The 19,240-nt window shown below is 38.6% G+C and overlaps 2 protein-coding genes across 2 annotated transcripts in view; one reads left to right on the top strand and one right to left on the bottom strand.

Moving 5' to 3' along the window:
• The window catches only part of LOC135073794 (disintegrin and metalloproteinase domain-containing protein 10), a 69,686-nt gene extending 62,008 nt beyond the window's left edge, over nt 1-7,678 (top strand). The window contains exons 15-17 of the mRNA XM_063967973.1: nt 1,450-1,619; nt 2,877-2,968; nt 3,754-7,678. Coding sequence (XP_063824043.1) covers nt 1,450-1,619; nt 2,877-2,968; nt 3,754-3,759 — 268 coding nt within the window. The 3' untranslated portion in view covers nt 3,760-7,678. The remainder of the gene's footprint in view (nt 1-1,449; nt 1,620-2,876; nt 2,969-3,753) is intronic.
• A 75-nt stretch (nt 7,679-7,753) lies between these two features.
• On the bottom strand, nt 7,754-13,495 carry LOC135073775 (membrane-associated protein Hem). The gene is made up of 2 exons (XM_063967946.1): nt 13,302-13,495; nt 7,754-13,040 (listed from the first exon to the last, which is right to left on the bottom strand). Exon 2 carries the CDS (start codon nt 13,037-13,039, stop codon nt 9,662-9,664), a length of 3,378 nt encoding a protein of 1,125 aa, XP_063824016.1. The 5' UTR covers nt 13,040; nt 13,302-13,495; the 3' UTR covers nt 7,754-9,661.
• Nucleotides 13,496-19,240: the final 5,745 nt, after the last annotated feature.

The raw sequence follows: 19,240 nt of genomic DNA, 5'->3' as shown, positions 1-19,240 counted from the left end.
CTGGTGGTGTGCTGCGGCGCCTTCGTCAAGTGCTGCGCCGTGCACACGCCCTCGTCCAACCCCAAGCGGCCGCCGGCCAGGTCGGTGCGGTCACCATAGACACAGTGTGGGAGGGACGGTGCAGGCGTGGTGCGTGCTGCTGGTGGTGTGCTGCGGCGCCTTCGTCAAGTGCTGCGCCGTGCACACGCCCTCGTCCAACCCCAAGCGGCCGCCGGCCAGGTCGGTGCGGTCACCATAGACACAGTGTGGGAGGGACGGTGCAGGCGTGGTGCGTGCTGCTGGTGGTGTGCTGCGGCGCCTTCGTCAAGTGCTGCGCCGTGCACACGCCCTCGTCCAACCCCAAGCGGCCGCCGGCCAGGTCGGTGCGGTCACCATAGACACAGTGTGGGAGGGACGGTGCAGGCGTGGTGCGTGCTGCTGGTGGTGTGCTGCGGCGCCTTCGTCAAGTGCTGCGCCGTGCACACGCCCTCGTCCAACCCCAAGCGGCCGCCGGCCAGGTCGGTGCGGTCACCATAGACACAGTGTGGGAGGGACGGTGCAGGCGTGGTGCGTGCTGCTGGTGGTGTGCTGCGGCGCCTTCGTCAAGTGCTGCGCCGTGCACACGCCCTCGTCCAACCCCAAGCGGCCGCCGGCCAGGTCGGTGAAAGATCAACCATGGAACAAGTTGCAAAACTTGGAGAAGAATCGAATACTCAAGATTGTCATAAAAGTCTCAACGACTCCCCCACACTAGCGTCTTACGTCATCGATTCACCAGCGCCTGTACTGAGCCAGCGCTGCGTCGATGTTGTACGGGCCATAGCTAGATGACTACGCTCTAAAGACGCTATTGTGATTTAGAACTTACAGGAGAATAAAAAACTCAAGATCGGTATTGAAAGTTGTATATTGTTGTCGTCAATCGACGTTAAAAGTAGACTGCAGAGCTCGTAACACCATTGAAGAGCTGTATTATTATATTATCACAGTCGTCGCGGATAATACAGATCTCAGTTTCGGCTCAAAAACTGAACTCCGACAAACGTTACTTCGACATTACGTTACTCCGACACTACTGAATATCGACATGACTTTACTTCGACACTACACTACTTAGACAAAGGCGAATATCCTTCGCCTTTGTCTAAGTAGTGTAGTGTCGAAGCCTGCCTGCCTATCCAAAAACTGAACTCCGACGTTTGTCGGAGTTCAGTTTTTGAGCCCTCGGTTTCTGTACAGTAGCGTCATCTACAAGTTTTGTTTAAAACTTAATTGCAATTAACAAAATTGAGACAAAGTAGGTACAGATGGCGCTATACACGTAAATTAGTTTACTACTGTGTCGTATATCGCCATGAAAACGCAGATTTAGCTTCATAGGTGAAGCTGAATCTGCGCTGCAACCCAGAAGTAATGTTTAGTCTTATCTCTCGGTACCTCCAGCATAATAATCCAATCATCTATCCACAGACGGCTATCCGAAACGCTCCGAAGGCCGATGAACACACTCCGAAGGATGCGGCATCCCACCGGTCACGCGCAGAGGGACGCACGCGCGGCGCCGCGGCCCGGCCACCGCCGCGCGCGCCCGCACAAAGGATACGCCGCGCCGCTTGCGTACGCGCATAGGGACGCGCCCGGTGAGTTTGCCACGCCCCTTGTTCTTGAACAGACCTCTAGTTTGTCTAGGCCATCGATTTTATACTTAAAAGTTATCACCACTGGCAATTGACATGTCCCTACTCTACAGTGGCGGCGTACGCGCATAGGGACGCGCCTGGTGAGTTGACCACGCCCTTTATTGTTGCACAGACCTCTAGTTTGTCAAGCTAGGCCATCGATTTTATACTTAACAGTTATCACCACTGGCGATTGACATGTCCCTACTCTACAGTGGCGGCGTACGCGCATAGGGACGCGCCCGGTGAGTTTGCCACGCCCCTTTATTGACCTTACCCTCTACGCCAGTCTTTCCCAAAGTGGGCGATAACGCCCCCTGAACACACTGCGAGGATGCGGCATCCCACGGGTCACGCGCAGAGGGACGCATAAAGGATACGCCGCGCCGCTTGCGTACGCGCATAGGGACGCGCCCGGTGAGTTGACCACGCCCCTTTATTGACCCTACCCTCTACGCCAGTCTTTCCCAAAGTGGGCGATAACGCCCCCTTGTGGGCGCTGCAGGCTTGAAGGGGGGCGGTAAGAGACCCAGAAAAAAAATCGGGACGTTGTGTAGAGGCTTGGGAGGCGTCATCTACTAGGAGGACTCTTAGACACCGACTGAGCTCGACTCTTGACTACAAAAATGGGGGGCGCAAAAAATAATTTATTCTCAAAGTGGGCAGTAGAATAAATAAGTTTGGGAACCACTGCTCTACGCTATAAATATTACTTAGGCCCTTTTGACCTCCTGCGTTATTATTCAGCTTACCTAGCTCCTTTCTTGACCCCACCCCCTACGTCAAAAATTATCGCGCCTCTTTTTTTTTACATCTGCATTTTAAAGGTTGCCTCGTCCCTGTCTTGAACCAGCCCCCTACCCTACGTCATAAAGATTAAGGCGCCCCTTTCTCGACCCCACCCCCTACGTTATAAAGTTTGTTGTCAACTGTCAATTTATACTTAATGAATTGTAAAATTGCACCAATTGTATAGCATTTCTGAATTATTTAGTCACTTTATACTAGCTGAATTCAACTGAATTGGTTAACTAGTTATTGATTTCAAACTATTTTAGAGTCGAATTATGTAACAAATTGATGATTGATTGAAGTGTTTTTTTAAAGAAGTTGTGTCTTGACGTTATTGGTGTTGGTTACCCAATTCAGTATTAGGTAATATTCCTAGACTGATCATTAGTCAGTTGCTATTATACTAAACGATTTCATCCTTTACAGCGTCAGCCCCGCCCGGGCCGAGCGGGCGGTCACGAGGTGAACCATACGCGAACGCATATCCACAGTCGTACGAGATGCGACCCGCGCAGAAGGTAAGCTCCTTTTTCTTTTAAAGCCTGGTCCGTGAGCACGTAGAATTTTGTCCAATGACCCCAAGCTACCCATCTTTTTCGCTCGCGCATAATTATATTGCTGTCGCGACTGAGCGATGGGCGCCCGCAGTGAGTGTGCGAGCGCGACTTATATGCAACAAGTGACGTCACGATCTGGACATAATATGTGTTGGGCCGCCCTAAGCGTCTGATAAGGGCCTATGCTAAAACTTTGCACGGAGCGGATGGCCCCTGTGACGCGTGTTGAAACCCGTACATGCATCCGCGCCACTCTGCATATTATTTGTCGATACAGACACGTCTGTGTGCGCTTGTGCAAGTTTTAGCGTATGCTCTAAATTGGACTAATAATGTCGTAATTTTATATCACTGTCCTATATTTCAATTGAATTCATAATACAAATAGTTTTCCAGTTTAGAGTCTGAGCTAATACTCGCGCGGGCGCTTAGGAGGATGTGTGTCGAAAAGTAGGACATGTGACTATTAAGAGGAGATGTGATTTGTTTGTAGGTGATCAAAGGACACTAAAATAATAATTTAACTGGAGTCCACTTTGATTACCCAGGGAATCGTATCCGTGGGTGATCAAAGGACACTAAATTATTGCTGGAAGTCCACTTTGGTCACCTGGGTCATCAAAGCCAGGTGATCAAAGTGGAATAGACCGAGCTTTAGCGGAGGCTCTTAGATAGAGGCCCGCTACTTTCCTCGCAGTAATTTAAGTCTTACCGCCTCGCGATTAATACTAATATCCATTACGCAGGTCTGACAGTACGAGTACTGCGCGGGCGGCTCGCTGGAGCTGGTCGCGCTCGCGCCGGGCGTGCCGCTGCTATTAGGATACGTGCGCCCGCGCGCCTCCGTCGCCTCACAGACCACGCTCACGCTGCACGCGCGCCGCGACAGCTCCTAGCCGTGAGCAGCGCAATACAATTGTTTTAACGCCCGTGACACCTCTGGAACCCATCGTAGTCGCGCATGACTGGTAAACACAAAAACAGTCCCTGTTGAAAGACTAATGACTCGGCTAGCTCAAGTGCGGGCGCGCCGATAGCTCATAACCGTGATGCTGCTGTCTTAACGCGCCGCCACATTTCTGGAACCCATCGGTTCTACCTGACTGGTGAACAGTGATCATTTTTAGTATTGTCCCTGATTTTGAAAGACTAATGGATCGGCTAGCTCAAGAATTATTTCGTCGTTGTACGTGCGCCCGCGCGCCTCCGTCGCCTCACAGACCACGCTCACGCTGCACGCGCGCCGCGACAGCTCCTAGCCATCCATGATGCAACTGTCTTAACGCCTGTAAGAACCCATCGACAGTCGAAACACTAAGTGGTGAACAGTGATCATTTTTAGTATCGTCCCCAATGTTGAAGTTGGATAGCTCAAGGATACGGCGGGCGTGCCTCTACCCTGGATTCATGCGCCTCCGTCGCCTCACAGACCACGCTCACGCTGCACGCGCGCCGCGACAGCTCCTAGCCGTGAGCAGCGCAATACAATTGTTTTAACGCCTCTGGAGCCCAACAACTGGTGAACAGTGATCACTTTTAGTATCGTCCCTGATTTTGAAAGACTAAAGGCTAGCTCAAGGTTGATCACTTCGATGATACAGCCATAATCAGCGTCGTACATTTCCTGCATGTGACATAGGCAACTCCGCAAGGAATTCGCGCGCCCGCGGCTCTTATTATCGGTCAGCACACCACGCCACGCTGCGACTAGTGCTTGTAGCCGCCCGCCGTAAGCAGTGCGGTGCAATTGTTTTTTTAACGCGTCACATCTCTGCAATCCATCGGCAGTCAGTGACTGCTCTAGCTGACCAGTGAAGAGTGGTCACTTTTAGTATCCTCCCTGATGTTGAAAGACTAATGTATCGGCTAGCTCAAGGTGTAGGTTCCAGCATGTGACTGTGAATAAGCATTATCAAGCTCGTGTCGTTATCGCGTAGTAGAGCTCTGAAAACCTTCAAGAAACTTACAGGAACTATTAATACTCCCTTTCTATGACGTATTTTTACCCATAGCGTGACAGTGATCGGCTTCATCATTATGCTAGTCTTCTCGTAACTTACTACCTACTTTATGTTTTAATATAACGTCAACTGTGCCTCCCCTATAAAGCCTACAAAGACGATCCATAACGGATATACACAATGCTCTGACGTCAGCATACTCGTATATGATCACAGAGTAGACTGACAATATATCAAAAGGAGAAACTGACGACGCGATTGTCGAATACCTTGATGAAATGGTTGATCAATGGTTGACATAGAGCTGAGACACTGCCATATCACAATACAATTCCATACAGCTACGTGTTTGATAGCTAATTACATTATTGGTGCGATCGATATAGCAGGTTTATATTACATACCATGAATATTGTAAAAATAGGACCAGAGTTTCAATATTGTTTTGTCTGTATTTGTATAATTGATGTCTTTCGACAAATAGGTAGTTGTGTCATCAAATTATACGGCTCATGCTTAACCGGTTTTCGATGTCGTACCTAGACGCACAAGTGATAGTAGAATTCGGTCGATTCCAGACTATATTCAAGATCTATTTCATGAAAGTATTTTTAATAATAGGAAATTCCAGATAACGATACGGCAAATAAAACATAGCATGTTGAAAATAATACTTGAAATAAATTCGACGTTATTTCGACGATTACTAACCCTTAGGGGTGGGCCGGCACTGCCAAGAAGTATTATAATAGTATTAGATTTACTAAAATCAATGACTAATAAAAATAGCTGAAATGTACCGTAGCAATTTATATTGGGAATTGTTATTTTATTTAAGTTCTCGAATAATCCACGACTCGATACAGCTACTTTCGAGCCTAGGTTCTCATGTATAAGTATGTGATGAAGGCTTCTCTACAACGATATCCGTATTTTAGTAGTTCCATCTATTACGTACATTTCTCTCAAGTGTAAGCGACATACAGATGGATATTTAAAATACTGACATCGTTTGGAAGTGAGTAGCGCTCTGCATCGTCGGTTTTTATTATTTCGATGGGTTCAGGGTGTCTCCTGACTAGCGCATACTACGTAAAGATTAGACGACTCAAGAGAAATATAGCATTTACTCGGATAGACGGGCAAGCATTCCATAATCGAATAACATAAATTTTCTACATTCAAATTATGATGTCAGTGCTTTTATGATTTACCAATGATGATGTGTAAACCATTACAGACTCAGTCGTTAGTAGTTCTAAATGCACTTAGATTTGCTGGTTGTTGCATACGTAATTCACGCAACATGTCTAATAAGTTCACCGAATTCGACGAATACAGTAATTACGTTTTTAAGAGATAATAAATTATTTGCTCAATCGAATAAAAAGTAATAATCGATCCGATACTAAAGTGCCGAGCGCGACGCCCGCTGCCGGCGAGCGATATGGTGTTCTATAAAATTAATTATTTTTATATTACGGAAGCGGGAAATACTTTTAGAGACGGCATGCTGTTCACGCGAACTAGTGAGAATAACTCAATAAATAAATGTGTTGCTCTTACGACCGGACATTTATGTATATTTTTGTATATAAATGAAGAGGTATACAAAGGCTACAATGTAAAAATATCATACAAAAGTAATCGTTCATACCGATGTTAGAGTACTGTATAAATACTGCATTGTTTTATTCGAATCTCTGTAAGTGTAATAATTTTTATATAAATTTATTTTTAAACATATTTAATATTAACGTAAGTGGAATGTCGAGGTGCCATTATACCAATTTGTATTCCTGTTCCTTTGTTTTGTCCTCTTTTCAGTTTGATATTAGAAAACGCATTGTAATCTTTCCATAAACTTTGTATTAGTAAATGTATGGGCTCAAAATACATTCATTTAAAATTACATTTAGTCTTCCTACGACAGCTAATGTACTTTTTGAATTAATTAAACTTTATTTAAACTTATCTTAAGTATTATGTAATTAAATACGAAATTTTAACAGTATTGCCAAATGATCAAATGTAAATTAGACTGAGAAAAATCTTTCAATCTTGCTAATAATGAAATTTTGTAATATGCATTTTTTATTTTGTAGTTGTGTGTATGAGTTTTGTGCGTAGAGATGGCTCAAATACAAATATTGTTGTTTATTTGAATTTACAAATATTTGTTTTGAACACAAAGTTGCATATCACAAAACTCCTGTATTATGTATATCGGACGAATATTTTGTTGTACGGTTCTGCTGAATTGATCTCTTTGATAAGTAATGATATTTTTTATTATGAATCAACTACGTAGAGTTACTTTCCGTCGTGCAAGCCAAAGAGCATGATGTATTTTTATTATTTCTATACATTTAACGTTAAGGGTCGGATCTTATAAGTATACCATATTAATGCCATTTTATTAGTGAATGTTGAAACAATACGCAAATTCTCGTAACTGTACTATAATGTATATTTGTATGTAAACCGAGAGGGTAATGTTTCCGTTGTAGAGCGACTTGACCAATCGTGTAATTGATGGATTGCATTTATTTCCATCGTTAATAGTACTCAATGGCATTATTTCTCCTAAGTGTAAGCTAGATTACCGTTATAGATTATTTAAATGACAATGTGAATATTTTTAATTAACAAGATGAATGTTACAACATGTGATTTCAAAATAATAAAAAAACAATAAATTTTACATGAACACTGAAGTTTCATTTGTCATTTACCCTTGTGAGCTGACTATGGAATACTATAGGGAAAAAATAGTGAAACAGTGTTATATTAAATGATTTTATTAAATGCGTAGGTGGTATTCATATATACAAGGTACAAAATAATACACTATCTAAGGGCTCCAGCACACATTTTTTTTGCAAAATTCATTCAGCACACTACACACATTGCATCGTTGTGAACTGAGCGCGAAGTTTTGCTTTAGCCGCAGACCACCAACTTTTAGTTGTCCGATAGATGGGCCCGATTCGAATTTGCATGAAGAATCGGCCGATACCAATCGGTGTATAATGTGCGCATTTTCATACATCTCCATACTGATCAACAGCTCGACCCAACTATCGGCCAACTAAAAGTCGGTAACCTGCGACTAGGCTTAACGGGACACTTCGTTATATCAATCAGCATGCTAGAGCTCTTAACAAAGCATATTTTATGCAAAAAAGTTTAGGTAGCTCGTATAAAATTCTATATTGTGTATTGTCGTTGTAATAGTGTTAATTGAAATCAACAACCACGGATTACAATGTGAAAACCTGCAACCTAATAGATGTTATTGTCTGCAGAGAGCGAAAAAACCCTTCTTTTCAATTTTGCTTATGGTGGGGACGAATTGGACATCCACTGATATAAATAATTCTTAGTTGTATTTGAAGCATAAATAATTGAGACAACAGTAATTAACACCTTCGGTGACTCAATAGACATTAACAAAAGTGAAATGGTAGTTTCACATAAATATTCTTTATTGTAATAAGTTGTTGTGTGTTGCTTAGACAAACTCATAATGTACTTACAAGCAAAGTATAAATAATATTACTCATACATAAACTTATTTAAATTGAAAACATTTCATCATTAATGATATGGAATATAGTTTTATATGAGTCAAGCACATCTCCTTTATGACAATGTGTTCTATTAATAACTACTTATTGAATTCAATAGCAAACATTAGATTACAAATCCAATATTTTGCACTTAGGTCGTGAATATAATAATCTCGCACATAAAATACTTCCATTCTACATCTAGCTTGCTTAAAAAAACTTTAATAGACTTAATAGTATTTAACTAAAAATTATCTTTCCTAAAATGTACTTTTTATTAACCTACGATACATTTAAATATCCCATTATGAATAATCATTGCTTATCGGAAGAATAGCTGAATGAAAATAACCCCGCACAGCTACTCATATTCGATAAACAAGGTTATAAAGGCCTACTGCTTTAACAGAGTCGAATTTCAGATAAACTACTCGTTGCGGCAGGGGTCATCAAGGTCGTAAGCACGTTATCATACGCTCCCTAAACGCCATTTATTCAGCAGGCTCATTAGAAGAACCGACTCTGTTAAACTGCAGGTCTTTGGTAAGGAGGCTTGAATCTATAAAAGGTGGGTTATAAATAACTTTAGATTAATGTTAGTAATAAAATGTGACAAAGGTGCCCTAAATAGTCAAGACCACACGCAGCGCTAATCGCGCTCACGTGTGTCGGTAAAATATTTCATATCTAACGCAATAAATGGAAACATATTATAAACTCTTATACAAAATAAATTCCTTATAACATAATTTCATAAACATTGTTTATTTCCATAAAACAAAGCATTTCTTTAGGTACTTTGATATTTAGTTTTTCACAAGTTTTGGATCATCTCATATTTTTAACGGAATATTCTACCAGTCTCATTAAACCTACATAAATGTTTTTGGAATACAATACTGTGTTGAATTCAAATTAGTTGTCTATATAACATAGTATGTACGTACGAGAAGAACAATATTTCAATATTAATCTCAAATGCATTTTCGTCGAAAATAAATCATCTTAATAACTACATTGGAAATGTGTCTATACATACATGGATATAAAATTAACATTATTAAAATCAATTACAAATAATGACAATTAATATCCTGTCTTTTTTTGCTCTTTACAGTTAATTATGAATGCAAAAGCATCTGTTCCTGCTTATAAACTTCGTGATAAGCATTACGTATTAAAACATATGGAAAGCATGATTCCAGCAAGTCCATTGTAAGGAATGGAGATTCTTGTACAATTAAATCTAGCAGCAAGTACACCGATTCTCTGTTTTTTATTGCTTCTTTATCAGTTTCCTGACCGAGGCGCAGCAAAGAAGACGACGCTAAAGCCAGAAACTCCTTCATTCGGTCCTCAATATCACCCTGCCCGCATATCGTGAACAACGCACCAAATATATGATTGATAGCTGGTGCAATGCAATGTATGTTATTGGCATGACCTTCCAGAGATGGTCTATAGAACGAGCTTTCACTGCGAGCCAGCCTGGGTAGAGAAACAGCGACAAACACCATTAGTAAGCAAACAACCAGATGTTCCTCTTCCTCTGCTTCTGCTTTGTGTTGCCGTAGCGCCGATGCTAAGGTCGGGTCGACCTTGCACGACAGTCCTGCGGCTGAGCACATCTCTGAAATAACGCGCATCGGGTCTCCACTAGGCAGTTGCTGTTGGAAATCTTTGATGGAACTGATCAAGAATGGAATTCTTCTCTCCAACACATCTAAAAGAGATTCTTGTGCTATTTGACGGAAGCTCAAAATAACACCAATTATTGTCATCCTTTGGAGCACATTGTCCACATGCTGCAATCTTTTAAATTGCTCTCTCATTATCTCTGGTTTATCAAAGTTGGTGCGTAGCATCTGAAGTACTTCCTTGTTTTGAACTACCAACTTTTTGAGCTCTTGCACTTGGCTAGATATATGCCACATTAATGTTTCACTCAAAGATTTCATTCCATATGGGCCAATCAATTCAGCAAGTGCGCGAAGTTCATTGATGTCTGAATATTCTTCAGCATTGAATGGGATTGCCCCTTCAGCTGTGAGACTCACAAATGCTTTTTGATTCATTGAAAAGCAAATGCTTCCTGCACTTACTCTTCGAAGTAATATTTCAGAGTACCATTGGGTGTACAGGGATGCTATGGTTTTTTCACCATAGCTGTCAATGCTTTGTGTTTGTTGTAACAGACAATTATTGAAGACTCTTGTGATGTCTATGTGAACATAGTTCTCAACACTCTGAAGCACATTCATGTAAGCTCTGACACTTACTAGAAGTTCAGATGGTTTGGCAATTTCACTTGTATCTTGGTTAAACATAACCATTCCCACCAAGGCCTTTGAAAATCTAGTTTCCAAATGCTGATGTAAATATTCACGGGGTGCAAATGTATACTCCCACACATTGACAGTTTGGCAGTAATTGATGGCATAGCAAAGTTCTGTTAGTGCCATGTGTAGTTTATCCATTGTAGTCAGTTCTTCTCTTGTCTTTCTGTAACTCTCAGCTCCTGGCTTAACAAAGTCTATGGTATTTTTCTTATTCTTATCTTTCTTTTTTCTGTTGGCCAAATGGGCAATAGTTTGTGCACAATGTTTAGGAAGCAGTTTATCACTCATTGTGCATTGTTCATCACATATTGTTGTGATAATGTTCTTTGCCTCTTTAGCCATTTCCTCTAAGAATATATTCACAACAGACAGGCTTCTTTCCCGAATGTGGTGTCTTTCCTCAGGACATAACTCATGAGTACAATTTTGGAAGTGACTGCAAATCAGGGGGAATGCAATTATGTATCTGTTTTGTGCTGGAAACTCTAGGCACAAATGGAATTGGCTTTCAAATATCTTGCTATAAAAACAAAAGAGGGACAAATCTGATGTTTCAACCATCATTTCATCGAGGTTGTCAATCATTTTGGTATGGAAGACCATTTTATCAATGTACTGTGCCAGCTCTCGTTGGTCCACCAGATTTAATGGAGCTTTGGCAAGTGAAGTGTATGCTTGCAATCTGAACCAATCCAAGCGGAATGCTCTAAAATCAAAAATTTCACTGTCCTCCACTTGCTTCACACTTAAATTAGCAGCAGTGTTACAGAGTGAAGAAAGAATAACACTCTCGTCCTCTGGGCACACTTGCAGATTTTGTATCATAAGGTTCAATGCAACAGCATCATAACCAGATAAATATTGAACATAGTATCTCTGCATTACTTGGGTATATTTGCGAACAAGAGCTCTCAACTCTTCCATGTGAAACAGAAGTTCAGGTAGCTGACGGTCCACTAGGTCTTCAGCTGCTTTTCCTTTCACTTTTTGGGGTGGATTATCATTGTGCCGTAGGAGCCAGAATACTTCATCCCTTGCATAGCAGAGCCCAATGAACACCAGCAAAGCTTTAGGGCCCATCAATCCAGGCTGATCAGACAGGATAAGCCCCAGCTCTTTCAATGCTGTTCTCAAGAATTTTCTCCTTTCTCTATGTTTGTATCCAGCTTTCTGCACAGCATGATGGTAGCAATCCTTTACCTCAGATATTCTTTTACCATAACCCTTAATTCCATCAAAAAAGCCCTGTATATAACTGTGTATGTAAATGACTTCATCTCTAAACAAAGCAACCACCCACCCTGACTCCAAAGCACTGACCCACATTTTGTTTGCATGTTCTTGTTGCAGCATCTGGTGACAAAGGGCTAGGCCAAAAATGACATATCTCTCAAGACATTCTAGTGAGATGTATTCACATGACATTGTATTTGTTTCAGAAGGTTTAGGGAGCTGAGCAGGGTTGCTCACTAAACTTAACTTCTGCTCTGATCTCCAATGTTCAGCAGTCAAATTCCTAGCTGGATACACATGCCACAGGGAGTTCAAGGCAGTGGTCAATATCTTCTGGTGGGGTATAAATTCTTCAGAGAGCTTCTTGAGTGGTGCATCATAGTCAACGATCAGCTGACCCAAACGGGGGAAACTTTGATCTATCTGGTTATGAACCATTTCATGTGCAGCATTGAAAAGCCCCAGCACTGCTTTCCGGTCCTCAACCCGGGACAGCAAAATCATCAAAGAAACATAAGTTGTGACCAAATCTAAATAGTTTTTTGTAAGTTCAAAATTCAAAGTTAGATCTAATGTTACCTGGCAAGCATTAATAATATTTAAAAGTTCAACAACATTGTCTTTGAAGTCCAACAAATCAACAAAAGTATAGTAATACAGTGAAAGGGACTTGATTATTTCATTTCTTATGTTGTTGATAGCTTGGAGTCCTTTGACATCAATGTTGGGAAATCTTCTTACAATGTGTTTGATTGATGACTCCAAGGCCTTGTCGGACAAAAAAGCGGGCTTCGACTTCGCATCGCCACACGCCTTCTTGATATTGTAAATCCTAGTAAGCATCCCAATACCCCGGTCATTCAATATGATCAGTTTCTCAGCCAGCTTCTGCTGGCTGATGTGGACAGACCTCGACATCGTAGACATTCTGAAAAGCAACAGAATACATTTGTAAACAATTTATTTAAGGCAAGGATATGCGTAATTGTGAATTCCCGGTACATGTCGGATAGCATTTTGCAATATCCGCAATATCCTTGAATATCTCCCTATGAGCATAAAATTCTTGTTATTTAGTATCGACATAAAGTCTTCGACGTGTTGTCTTATTTCAAGAATGTATGAAATCATCAAAAACACGATTAAAGAGCGATAAATAAAGTAAATGTTGCACTGCCCTGATTCATACCTTCAATGGATAAACAGCAATCTCACACTATGCAAGACTGTTCATAATTTAGGCACAATATATCAATTCGATGTAATATTCATTATATTACAATGTAGAAGCACAAAAGCAGATTTATTTGGTAAATTACTAAATTATCAAATGGGAGTGCCTGCGAAACGCCATTCACCACTTAATTGACGTTTAGTTTTCTGCAGTTGGCAGCAAAGAGCATAAAAGAGTAAGAGACGGCACTCCATAGATATTTTTTGAGCTCACGCACACATATGCATTTTAGAGAACGACCCGCAAATCTTTACCAACCGCACAAACTACAGGCGGAGCTACCAACATAATGCCTTATTTTCTGACAGTATTAGTGACGTTCGTAATAACTTATCGATTATCGATACTTTGCTAGGGTTGTAATTGCATATCGATATCTAGTATAGGAACCTTCAATATTTTAATGATTACTATTTTTATTTTATACTATGTGTAAGTAAAACGAAGTTTTGTAACGTAAATTATTTATTTCGAAATAAAATAGGTATATTATAATAAGTATTGAACATGACATAGCAGTTGTAGGCATGAGGAATTATTGAAAATTATAACAAAGTACAGAAATGATAATTTTGTAAACTTTTATTTTCACAACTTTTTCTAAGAAAAAATAGGATTTTTATTTATAAACATCTTTAATTTTCTTATCAGCTGATCGAACCTCAGCCCTAAGATTACTTTTCAATGCTTTGTTGCTGTGCTTTTTTACTTTTGTCAGCAAAATTGTTTTCACTTTTTATGAAGCTGTCATTAATGATTTTACAACTTTTTCTTAGAAAAAGGTAACTTAATATTTTAAACATCTTATCATAAATTTCTTTATTATGTTGTTGACATTTAAACCAACTAAAATTACAATTTGTACTCAACATTAAGAAAATGAATTTTCCAACATTTTCCATATATATCTGGTCGGCAATATGGTCATGATAAAATTGTTTAGCTTCATTTACGGTGGTACATAATTGAATTGTTGGATAAACGAGACTTTTTTTATCATGCCACCATTCGCGAAGAGATATATATGCATACAAATCATTGTCAACAGGAGTTTTCACGCTCAAACACTCTTCACAAATTAAACAAGAACTGTTCTGTAATAGTTTGGCAGCTAAATACCCGCTTACATATACTACTGGTTGGTTTTCAAGGCTACACAAATTTTCAATGGGCTGTTCTAAGTTTTCAGGGTCCGGGATAGACAACACAGGATAAAATTCAGTGTCTGTGGAATCTTGAACATTAATTTTTATTTCTGTTGTTTTTAAATTAGTTTTTAAAATGTCTTTATATTCCAGCATATGTTTATTGTTGTCTGCTTCACAATTAGCACTTCTGCTATGAGGCACTTTCAGCCCAGTAACCATGCTTGTTTTAAGCGCTGCAGTAAAGTGCGTGATAGTGGGATTTCTATTGGTTACACTGTGTTGCCTAATGATTCCAAATAAGTTTTCCAGAGAGTCTTGGTTAAACTGTCTAAGGTTCATATATTTAAACCCTTCATTCTTTAACTTTTCCCAAATATCGTTTAAGGATTTGATAGATATTTGATATCCCTTTACGCATTTAACATTTTTTAGTATCGTGTTTTCTGCTGTTATAAACTTTATGGTTTTTAACTTATCAGTATAAAAGGTCCAAGACTCAATGTGATTACTTGATGTGGAAACATTTTCCCGGATACCTTTCTTTACGTCATTTAAAGATGATGGACCATTTGTACAATCAAATAGTTTATCTAACTGTTCAATCACAAATGCTGTATCATTGCAATCAGAAACTTCTTTCCATGCCATCATTTTTAAAATAGCTGCCACGGTATTACTCAGAGCATGCGCAGCATACTTCACCCTCATCTTAGTTTTGAATGTTGGATTTACAATGGTACTATTCAGTTTTTTAAAATTTTAAAAATTTCTGTTGTGTTCTTCTGCAACTACCAAATGCCTCCATTGTGCAATTTTTCCATCGAAAGACATATTTCCACTTTTAAAGAAATTGTTTCGTAATGATTTGAACAAGTGAGGGATGTCATAGATTATAAAAATTTTGTCATTATTTACAGAGAAAACGTTGCTATCTATGCCTTGTCCACAGTTTCTTTTTAACATGTTAAGAGCTCCTATATTTGTAGATCCCTGATCACAAACTGTTGTTAGAACCATAAATCCGATTTCTTTTAATTTTTTGATGATGTCCGATATAATTTTTGCCAGTTTTGCTGTTGATATTGTGCCTTCCACAAAATAGTGCGCAATATATTGCTTGTATTTATGTTTAGCACCCTGTATCATAAACACTAACGCATGGTCTGCAATTTTCTTTTCTCGTCCCATGTTCTCGCCCTCTCCATAATCCACGTAGCCATCCACTTTATCAGCAATTTCGTTATAAATTATCCGTTTCTTTAACGCCATCTCGTCAAATATTAACGAGCAATATTTATTTTCCTTTGGCATACTTGATGCTTTTGCCTCTAACATATCAATTATATTTTTATTTATACCAGGCTCCATTGGTATATTTTTTAAAATCCTTTGGAGCGTTTTAGTGCTTGGTAGCGTAAACAGCTTTTGCATATAGCGGTATGCTTTAGGGGACCGTTTAAATATAGCCAAAGCATATATTTTGTTGGCTAAAGTCCACCTTTTTCCTTGTGACTTTTTTTTGTTATTCTGCACTACATCCTTTACTAACGATGTCAGCACTTCCGAATCTAACTTGTCTAAATTCACTCTTGACTTCGCTATATTCCTTATTGTTTTTTTTGCATTTTGTAACTGTCGCCAAAGCCTCTTCTCTTTAATTGTAAATGTTGATGAAGTGTCTGTAATTAAAACATTTCCATTAGTAAAAAAAACAACATTAAAGCAAATTGAATTGAATATTGGTTAATTAATCATCAATTTTACTTAGTTTTTTAAATTAGGTATGTTTTATCTTACCTTTCATTTCAATGTTTTTCTTAGGTCTTTTATAACTGTGGACTAATATTTCTGCCTGTGCATCTTGATGGCAAATGTTTTTATCATCTGAAATATTATAAATATGCAAATTAGTTTAAAATTTATTTTGTTGTTTTATGAAACATATTATTTCCAAATCAATCAATCATTATCAAGTTTTAAAAAAATGCAAAGACAGGATAATGATAGCTCTTCTCATAAAATATGAAGCGTGGGCCCACCTTCAATAACAATGACATAATATTAAATTAAAGGCATTTAGAGGTTTTAATGTTCTGCATTCTGGATGCGGTCTGCGGGTATGTCAAGACAATCTGTAAGTGGTCGTGATAAGGCAATCAGTCACGTGTGCTTTGCGTTCTTTGTTCGTATCCGCACGGTCAAATCGCATTAATATAAAATGTACAGAAACCTAGAATGTTGTACATATAAGTTCATTTTGACCTGACTGCAGACTGCAGAACGCATCCAGGGTGGCATTCTTTAGTTTGAGGGAAGGCATATTTTAGAAGGTAAATAATTAGTTTGTACACTTACCATGAGTAATGGGTTTATAGGTCATATGTTCTGGTGCATTGGAAGTAGAAGGAAGAGGTTCAAAAGTTGTTTTCGCAGAAATACCAGAATCTGGTATATCCACAGCTCCCAAACATGTTGAATTTAGTTGTTTGGTTGTAGTTGTAAGGGGAACTGAAAGCAGATAATGAAATGTGAATTGGGTAATAAAATGTCATGTTCTTACCCAACTTTAGGGTACAATCAGTCTAGTACATGTCTTGCTCACATTAAAAATTACTAGCTTATAAATATTATTAAACTAGCTGACCTGGCTAATTAATGTAGATTGCCTAAAATTTTTCAAATTGGTCCGGTACTTTTTTTGAAGAATTTGTATTACACAAATTACTAAAGTCCCTCTAACTCAACACACATTCTAAGCTAAATTGTGTTACGAGTGGGTTTACTACAATATTCAAGCTGTGGGGTTCTAACCCGCACTTTAGGCTATCTTGGCTTCGAGTTACGGAGCCGATCAAATACAAACAAACAATTAAATATTTCCTTTTTATATTATTAGTATAATTTTAGATAAACATACCTCGTTCAACTGGATTTGACTTCTTTGGAATGCAATATGAATGATCATAAAGAACTGTAACAAAGTATAGATATAATTAATAATTGAAATTATATATTATTTATTGATAAGCATACAACACATGTTTGTGGTTACAAAGAAAGAACCTTGTTAAATTGCATTCGGTTGGTTTGTTTTGGAAACCAAAGAAAATTAATTAAGACATCTAAATAATTCAGAAAAATTGATAGATAGTAAATTAAATTTAAAAAAAATAATTGAAGTCATCATCATACCTGTCTTGAGGTTTTCTTTATTGGAGTCTTTTACATGAAGAGGAAACTCTGTCAAAACTTCATCTGGCAAGATGGGATTGCTCAATTCCAGTGTTGGAATAGCTGAGTTCTTCAGCCGAGTTCCTTTGGCATTGAAGGATTCAGGAGTGAAGTGCCCACCACAAACAAACTTCAGTTGGTGTAACTTTTCAATAGGTACATATGCTAAGTCTTCTAAGCCAGAATTTTTAACCCACATTCGACAACTGAAATAAGAAATACCTATTAGAAAAGAAAAAGAATAACAAACTGAAATTTATTCATCAACTAATTTCTTTTAGTAGGTATTGTTATGCAATTCATTTGCAGAGTACGAAACAAAATACTGAAATTAAAAATTGGTTATGGTTATTTACTGTATGATTAAAAATATTAATCCCAGCCTTTAAGTTTACACAATCAGTAAAATTATCTTGTAATAAATGAGTGTTATTAGAAACTCACCGGTCAGAATCCAGAGGAAACCTACTCAAAAGTAAGGGTGATCCACCACGACTTCGCCTCTTATTACAAATAACGCACTTCTTGTTGTTTCTACTCTCCATTATCAGTAGAAGCCTAAAATGAAATAGGTATTAATTAAACAAAGCCTATAATTTCTCTCCAACCAGTGTCAATGCCCTGGTTCATGCATTTACCAGTTTTGAAAGTACATTTACATTTTCATCACATAGGGTTGTTTTTAATGAAAAATAGATTTGTAATAGATGTAATATTTCAAGTAAGTAGATAACATACCCATTAAACAGAAAAGTAAATAAGAGTTTAAACTTCTGTAGAAGTTGAAACACAGCTTATTTAAAAGAGTCTCTATCTCACAAAAAACATAACACTGAACAGCAAACTTTATCACGCCCGATACGGAGGAACTTAATCAACTCAACGTAAACGACAGAAAAGTTTATTTACAGTAATATTGCACCAGTGGCGGGGCAACAACTAAATTTGATGTGGGCAAGACAGATTTCGCGAGGCCTTGTTCTATGGCGACCTGACAATTGAAAAAAGCATTGTTTTTGTTATAACTAAAAAAACTATTGTCTGAAATGAAAAATGTATTGAAACTTTTTGTGAAAAATTGGAATGTCTACAAAATTGATTATTAACATTTTTTTCGTATTTATGATAGTTTACGAGTTACTGACGAATTACGGGAAAATCAAACATTTTCAATGTACCTACATGCATATATACAGGGTGTTAGGTAAATGGGTATATGAGCCGACACTAGCCCATGTTAACTAGAGATGGGTTTCCACCCGGGTAAAAACCCACATGAGGGTAAAAACCCAATAAAAACCCGTTTCATTCCACCCGTGGGTGTTTACACCGGGTGAAAACAAATAATTTTATAATTATTTCAATTGGTATCTTTTCTTTATTTTTATTTAATTTTTCTCATTTAAGTTTATTGATTAATAAGTAATAAGTCAAATTTAACACTAATATGCATTTATATCGTGGCCAAATTGTAAAATTGATCACGTTATGATGATGTGACCAATTATTTTATAA

Source organism: Ostrinia nubilalis, chromosome 8 (assembly GCF_963855985.1).
Source record: "Ostrinia nubilalis chromosome 8, ilOstNubi1.1, whole genome shotgun sequence".
Classification (NCBI taxonomy): Eukaryota; Metazoa; Arthropoda; class Insecta; order Lepidoptera; family Crambidae; genus Ostrinia; species Ostrinia nubilalis.
Note: the sequence above shows the minus strand (reverse complement) of the source record. Positions and strands in the feature narration are given on the sequence as shown.